Source organism: Phalacrocorax aristotelis, chromosome 9 (assembly GCF_949628215.1).
Source record: "Phalacrocorax aristotelis chromosome 9, bGulAri2.1, whole genome shotgun sequence".
Lineage (NCBI taxonomy): Eukaryota > Metazoa > Chordata > Aves > Suliformes > Phalacrocoracidae > Phalacrocorax > Phalacrocorax aristotelis.
Window position 1 is genome coordinate 13,881,541 of NC_134284.1, and position 8,111 is coordinate 13,889,651.

An 8,111-nucleotide genomic window follows, 5' to 3' on the forward strand; every position below is an offset into this window, starting at 1 on the left:
AAAGATGGCCGGAAACAGGACAAGAAGCAATGGGTTTAATTCAGCTAAGGAGATCTGGGCTGAACATGAGAAAAGCTGGATCTTACATCAAGGCCAGTGAAACGCTGGTGCGGACGGTCTGGGGAGGCTGTGAGTCACATCACGGGAGAGTTTTAGGAGCAGGCTAGGCAAATGTGTGAGGATTGCTATAGGTGAGTTGTTCCTGCCTTAAGCCAAGGCCAGGCAGCTGACCGCGCAGGGTGGCTGCTAGGCTCATCTCATCTGATTTTATCATTGTGTTTTGCTGCATCCTGCAGCAGCCTCAGCACTTGCCGCCAAGGGGCTTTTCTCAGGTCCTGTGGCATAGCTCATTTCTTCCTCTGCGCACAGGCCTTGCCCTTGACAGAAAATGACAGTTCTGATGACAGATCACGTGGTTGTTTTGTGATGTGGGCAAGCAGCTGGAGCTAAAAATGAAAAGAAAAGAAAAGAAATAGAAAAGAAAACCTATGTGTAGAAAATAAAGTAGGCTCTGCATTGATGCTGGCTAGGATAAGGGATAAGAGATAATCAGGACAGAATTTTCTGCCAACAGATAATGGAACAAAACATTTAACGTTTAGGAGAGCTAAGTGTCTTCTTGCTGAAGCTTTGTGTATTTGGTCAGTGGTGGAGGCAGGAGGACACAAAGATTTATTTGTCAGCAGCAAAGCAGCCATGGGTGGTGTGTGAGCTGTATACACCTCTGACCATCACGACCTGCGCGCTTGATTTGTGCAGGTCTGTTCCTTTATAAGAAGTCTGAAGCTCACAAAGAGTGAGTGCAAGATCCCATATCGTGAAATACAGGCCGGCTTGCCCTCATTCCAGAGGAGAGAAGGCTTTAGAGCTGTCTTCCCCCACAAAGAAGCCTCCCTCCTGTAAGAAGTCATTTACTGCCCTCTGCATGTGTCCTGCTGGATTCTGGATTCAGATGTTCCAGGGACTTCTGTTTGGATTTGCTGATTCATGTCATGGCCTCTGTAGGAAGAGGTGGAGACATGGTTATGCTTATGGGATCAGCTCCATACCACACTGCCCTACACTTACTGGAATGGTGGGGGAATTTTCAGATCTAAAAAGAGGCAGAAGAGTGGGGGCTTGCTGTCTTGCATGCTATGGTGGCTCATGTTTGGAGAGGAGCCCATCGCCCATCTTAAGTGGCTCAGGCTGTAGCCTGTCAGTTATCAGGGGGATCTTAGTAAGTGTATTTTTTGGAAGCTGGGGGACCAAGGAACATGAAGAATCACTCTCTGTCTGCCTTGATCTTACACTCTTTCCTTAAGCTGGCTGCCTCCAGACAGGATATAGGTCCAGATAGACCCTTAGTCTGACAGATGACAGGTTTTGTTCTTTTGGGTTAGCATGATGCTTAACTGCATAATGCTTTCTCACCTCTACTGAGTTGTGCTGAGGACAGAGGACTAAACTAGGCCTTGGAAACAGCTTCATCAGTATAGCATAAAGCTATCAGTTGCATGGCACAGGAAGAAAGGAGCAGCGGTTGTCCTTGCAGCATGCCTCAACCTTCCTGAGCAGTCCTGTGCTACCTGCAGCTCTGCCAGCTTTAGGGCTGGTGAGGTGAGACTCAGTCAGAAGGTGGCAAGGGCAGTAATGAGACCTGGTTCCTGTGGGCTGCCTGGAGCTAAGAACTGAGATAGCAAGAAGTGCCCTGTTCTCCTGAGAGGCTATTAATTCTGCCAGTGAGGGGACAGGGCCTTCTCTCACTGAGGGGCAGGTAGGATGTGGCAGGAGTGATGGCCAGCCAGGTGTATGTAGGAAAGCAGGACAGAGTTCTTTAGTTTCTGGCCTAGAGTCATGGTCTGGAAAAACACTGTCTTCTCTAGCCAAACCTCAGCTACATCTGGACCTGGGTTTCCCATGCACTCTCAGCTTCTCTCTCCCTTCTCTCCGACATGAACTGGCTGGCTGCAGGATGTGGAGATCCGGTCCAACGCTGCTGCTTACCTACCCCAGATCACCCAGCTCCTCAACAACGTCCCCCGCCAGATGCTGCTGCTGCTGAAGACCAATGACTTGTTAAGGGGGATTGAGTCAGCCCTGCACACACGGGCCAACGCCAGCTCCTTCCTCAACATGTCTCGCTGTTGCATCAGAGCTGTTTCCACGTGAGTATCTTCTCCAGGCACCAGAGGTCAGACATAGAGCAGCAGGGGCTGGCTGTCCCTGGGGGGCCAGGAGCTGGGGGGCATTCCAGGGCCAGCAGGCCAGCCAGAGGCCAGTCCCACAGTAGCTGAGCAAGGCGAGCAGGGCAGACCCTGAGATGGTAGGTCAAAAATGATGTCCAGTCAAAAGTCCATATCATAATGCAGCATCACGATGACAGGGTAGGTCCACAGTCAATCTAGAAAGTCAGTCTAGATCAGGTCCAGTGGTTGTCAGGCAGGTCCATGGTGACAAGACAGGGCTGAGGTCAAGCCAAGAGGTCAGTATGTGAGCTGAGGTCCAGGTCAAGGGGCTTCACAGCAGACCACAAGCTGGGGACCATTAGTCCTCCAGTGTAGCTCAGGCAAGGACTGAAGGTGCAGGCCTGAGATTAACTGGAGCTCCTGGGCATATCAGTAGAGGATTGAGGGAAGTCCCAGGCTAGTCAGGGCCATTAAGGCTTATTAGAGCCCCCCACTCAGGGCCCTGACAAGGCCTAACTTGACCCCTTGCCCTTGTACTCTTAGCTGTGGACCTCTCCCTCTCATTAGCATATCTGCTGTGGTCCTGCCCCTGCGCAGTTGCACGTCTCAGCCTCTGTTCTGTTCTCATGCTCATCAGGCTCTCCAGAGGGCAGGTCTGTCACCCTGGGGCTGGGGACAGGGATGGAGTTCGAGCCCTTAGGATAAGCGTTTAGAGAGGGGGGTTCCAGCGGAGGGGAGGGGGCTTCTTGCCCATGACAGGCATCACCACTGGGAAGTATTTGTGGGTAGGAAAGATCTGCAAGTTCATTGCTGCCAGTTTATGTTTAAAAGTCAGGAACAGGAGTCGTGCAGGTGATTTCCATCTGTGAGTCTTATGAGTCAATGCACTTCTGCCTCAGATTCCTCCTCCTTGCAGAAGAAATAAGTTATTTCTCTGCCTGATGATGGATCTACTAAGCCCAGTTAATCTCTGCTTCTGAAGAAAGGTGGAGAATTACTTTTCCTGGAATCAGTGTGCCAGGATTCCTGGAGTGTGTTACCAGGAAGAGCTGTAAGGGTGCACACCCATCCCTGTTAGCTGAAGTGAAGCTGAACATAGAAGCAGAGAATGCCATGGCCCAGGGTCACTATGCACAGTGGGGAGAGAACTGGGCTCACAAGGGAACAAGGTATCTCATCTGCCAGATTCATGCTAGGAAGGCAGTCCCCAGCTCCTCAGGAACATTACTTTGAGAAAGTCCCTACTCCCAGGGGTCCTCACTGACAGTGATTCTCCAGAGACGGGTCATTCCCCTCCCCTGGGGAGGGTCAGTTGTACTGAAGATGAAGGACAGGCCTCCTTCCTGCTGCATCTAATGCAGCTGTTTCTCTCATTCTAGGTACCAGAGGAGCAAGAGTCACTCGCTTTACAGAAGGGCTCAGATCTCACTCACAGAAGCCCTAAGCCTGTGGCAGATCAACTTGTATGAACTCTTCCTGTGGCTGAAGGGGTCCCAGCTGGGGAACTGGGTCATTGCTCTCCTGAGCCGGATGCACCATTCCATGTACTGACATGAACTGGTGGGAGACGCCTGGGTGCTCCCTCCCTCCCTTCTGCTCTCCGTGGCACATTTGCCTTTCTTACTGTTTCTGTCTATTCTGTGGGCTATTTCTGGGTCTTGTCCATGTTACATGCCACACGGTGCTTGCTTGTTACAGCATTAACTTTCTCTGTGTTGCTGAGTGGAGTTGGTACTGGGAGCTCTGCCATTACGTGGTTTAGGAGAAAAGGTGTGGGATACCATGTGTCAGAAAGAGCAGGGCACTTTCTTTCCCCCTCTGAGCAGGGGAAATTCCACTCAGATTCCAGCGGGACTGCACTGGAAGCAAAAGTCTCTCCTTGGCTCTTTCCTAAACAATCTTACAGAATTTAAGAGAATCCCAACCCTGCCTGGAATGCCGCAAAACATTTCTGAGTCCCTCAGAGAGAGGTGGTAAGTCCCTTTAAAATCCAATAGGGTTTATATTAGTTTTTGCAGTCTCCTTAGTCTGATTTCTGTTCAGGTGTACAGAGGGTTTCTCAGAGGAGTGAGACCTTGGGGAGAGCTGGCACTAGGACTTCCTCTCCCAGTACCAGGGAAAGTGAACCCTGATGGTGAGAGTGGTGGACTGAGAGTGCAGCTTCCTGAGGTTTGTCTCTAGTCCTGTCAGCAAGTGCTTCTGAATTTTTGGACTTTTCCTGGCTTGTTTCCTTGCAGGTGAAATGGGGAAAGGAGACAGTGGTCCTGACTCTTTTCCAAAATTCAGGGAAGGCAGGAAGAATGACAACTCAGGGCTCTGAAACTGCTGGTGATGTATGTGTACTGCACAGCAAAATAAATGTGTTGTATCAAAGACCTTTTGGGGAGGAATGCCTGCCTGTGCACTCAGGGTGATGTTTGGGCCTCTTAACCTCAGTCCTGTTTCCATTTCTCCACTGAGTGAGTGATGCCAGGCTGCGCTGTTAACTCCTTGCAAGCCAAATGAAATGGCCCCTTGGTCTTCCCTCTTCCCAAGAGGTTTGTTCCACATCTGGGTCCTCTAGTGCTGCATCAGATGTTGTGTTAGGATGGGATGGGGGAACAGGCATCATTCTGCTGGGAGGACTCTCCACTCCTTGCCACCCAGATCCATGCTGATCCTGCCTCCTCTCTGCCTGCGGGAGCATGCTACAGCACATCTGTGAGGTGTCACCACCCCTGTGCCACACACTGAGTATTTCACCTCGTCACTGCCTGTGACATTTCACTGCTCCTGCCTCAGATGAAAACCTGCCACTTGCTCGGTGGTGCAAGTGACAGGTCTGATGGCTCTGACTCTGCAGCAACGGGACGGCTACCAGAAAGTCTCACCCAGAGGCCTCCTTTATGTGAGGTGTATTTGGGATCCTGGGAGACATCCCTGCTGCTTGTGAAGATCCCTATAGCCAGGAAGGGTGGATGGAGGTGACTGCTCAGGTCATTTCCACTTTCTCATAAACTGTCTTGGTGAAAGAAGACACAAAGGACAGGATGGGAACATCCCTCTACTGCCAGCAAGCTTGCTAAGCTGAAGGTTGTTACTCAGGCACCAGGCTGTGCCTGAGAGCTAGCCACGAGAAGAGCATGTGCTTTTCCAGTTTGCATGCAGTTTCCCAGCTTGCACAGGTGCAAGACCCCACCTTGCCATGAGTCCGTTTGCATGGGAAGGGAAGCAGGGGGTGGAGTGTGGGCGAGAGCCTGTGTCAGTGCTTGAGGAACCAGTTCTCTAGCTGGCTGTGTGGGAGAGGGAGGGGTTGTAATCCAGAAAAGGTACCTGACTGCAGGTGTGCTTGGGCACAATGAGTTAGTAACTATGGAAGTGTGGCTTATGACAGTGACTGTGTGTGTGTGTGCGTTTGTGTAGGCACAGCTGGCTGGCTCAGGACTGCCAAGAAGTGGCGTGTGATTGGCAGAGTTGTGGATGGGGAATTACCAAACGTGGGTTTTTGGTCTCCTGTGCAGTCAGTTGCCTGACCCTGGCATTAGTTCTCTGAGCCCTTCCTAGTATAGGGACAGCAGCAGGAGTGATGTGCTCTCCCACCTCTGCTAAGAGCAAAAAAAGAAAGCCTGGTAAGACTGAATGTCCTTGCAAAGCATGTCCCCAACCTGTGCAATGACAGGTCGGAGGTTCCCCTGACTTCTCAGTTGTGTGATGGCATCAGGGAATGTAGTGGTTGTAATTGCAGTGACGAGACTCCTGACTCGACAAGGAGTCATAGGGGCCCTGGAGTATTGGTGCTGCAGCCTGTACATGAGTAATCTTTGCTCATGTGAGCAGTCTGGCTGAATCAGTGTTTTGCTTAGGCATTTGCAGCTTGTAGGCTGGTCACTGTGGGTGGGCCTGTCTCGTTCTCCTCAGAAGTTGAGCTCTGCTCAAAAAATTGGCCTGGTGCACCCAGTGAAGTCCAGGGGACCGTCCAGCAATGGTCACCAACTGCACATCCTCATCTTGTAGCTGCCCCTGCAAATGCCTTTGCCTATCCATGTCTGGATATACTGACCAGAGCACTGTCTGGGTCTCACCAACATCTGTGCGTGAAAGCTCATCCCATAGTGAGATCCCTCATAGTGTATCCCTCATTTCCAGATGATCCTACATCATGGAGAGGCTCCCCACAGCTGACTCTCGCATTGACTGCCGAGCCCCCAGCCTGCTCTCAGCCACCATGCCTGTTCTTTTACCCCTCCAAAATCCAGCCATGCGACTGCTAGTCCTGCTGCCCGAGGAAGGTGCTGGCTCTAAAAGTGGTAGGGAACCGGCAGCCCCTCAGACTGTTGCTTTTGGCAGTGTGCAGCGGGCAAGGAGCAGGGTGTATTTGGAAGAGCTTTGTCTATTGACATTAGTCTCTGCTGGCAGGCTGCATGCTTCAGTGTTAGCAGTGGGACTCTTCCGTCAGTTGTGCTCAGCTCTCACCCTTCCCACAGTCAATCAATGAGGGTTTGCCTGAGGAAAGAACAAGCAAACACCCGGAGTTTGACCCTTTAACATTCCTGCCTCGTCTTTTTGCTGAAAGCTCTCAAAGGTGAATGTGTTAAAAGGGTTTTGAAAAGACACTTTCTCATCCCAATTTGTGGTTGTCAAACATGCGTAACCTGGATCAGCTCTGTGCTCTTGGCCTCTCCTTCCAACCTGCATTTATTGGTGTTTTCACCACCAGCAAACGCAGCCTCTGCTGCTCTGCCTGCAGTTGGCACACGCACTGCTGTCTGCCCGGCTTTAGCTGCAAGTGGACTGGAGTTTGGTGCTAAATGTCGGCCTTGCAGCAGATTCCTGAGCCCAACGATCCTTTCTTGGGACTGATAAGTCAGGCGCTAGAGCTGGGGCCAGAGATGTAAATCTGATAGGCAACTTTCAGCTCCTGTAGTATGAAACACTATGTTGTAGCCTTGTAGCATCTCCTATCCTAAAGGCTGTTGGTGCTCTCAGACATGCTGGGAACCAGCAGCCATTTCATCTAGCATTTAAATGTACCATCATTAGGTTGGCTGGAGGTGGAAAATGGGGCAGTCAGGGTAAATGATGATGCCATGCAAAACTGCAAGAATTTAGTGTATGAAGTGAACAGGCTTTTTTCATATCCAGCTGAAGAAAAAGCCAGAGAGCACATTAGTGCAGGCTAAACACCATAGCCTTTACCCAGCACATCCAGTGAACTTTAATGATGACAAGTGGGTGGCATATAGATTTGCAGATCAAGGCTGCATGGTGCCCTCTGCCATTTTGCAGGGGTGTATGAACCTCGTGCAGTCGCAGTGTAGAAGCTTGCCAAATGAATCACTCCCTGCTTCCCATAGCAAATGAACCATGACCAGCACACAGCCTGGCCAGTGCCAAAGTCATTCCCATCACAAATGACTCCCCTTGGGTCACTGGGGCTGCCTTCCAACGCATTGCTTGGCAGGGCTCTCCCCTCCCCACCACTGCAGCTCTCTGTACCCCAGCACCCCTCTTCCCCCCATACCTGGGGTCTAAAGGGGTGTGGGCAGGTGGCCAGGTCCTGGAGCATGCAAGGAGCCATTGCACACAGCAGGCTGTGCCTGGACAGCTGCACTCAGGTGGGAGCAGAGGGAGGGACGTCTGGAGGGGCGCAGCCCTCAGGGCAGCCAGTGCCTTCCCCCTTCATTCCCTGACAACTGGATGGCTAAAAATAGGGGGTGTGGTGGGCTGACCCTGGCTGAATGGCAGGTGCCCACCAAAGCCACCCTGTCACTCCCCTCCTCAGCTGGACAGGGGAGAGAAAATATAATGAAAGGCTCATGGGTTGAGATAAGGACAAGGGAGAGATCACTCACTAATTACCATCATGAGTTGGGGAAAAAAAATTATTACCAATCAAATCAGAGTAGGATAATGAGAAATAAAAACTAAATCTTAAAACACCTTTCCCCCACCCCTCCCTTCTTC

General features: G+C 51.2%; 1 protein-coding gene across 6 annotated transcripts in view; it reads left to right on the forward strand.

Annotated features, from left to right (window-relative positions):
• Positions 1-4,556, forward strand: part of ADCK1 (aarF domain containing kinase 1) — a 93,731-nt gene extending 89,175 nt beyond the window's left edge. For 5 of the 6 annotated variants that reach the window (XM_075103625.1, XM_075103628.1, XM_075103623.1 and 2 more), the window contains 2 exons: positions 1,954-2,147; positions 3,548-4,553. In XM_075103625.1, coding sequence (XP_074959726.1) covers positions 1,954-2,147; positions 3,548-3,719 — 366 coding nt within the window. In that variant the 3' untranslated portion in view covers positions 3,720-4,553. Of the gene's footprint in view, positions 1-1,953; positions 2,148-3,547 lie in introns of all 6 variants that reach the window. The other variant, XM_075103624.1, reaches the window with a different exon arrangement.
• Positions 4,557-8,111: the final 3,555 nt, after the last annotated feature.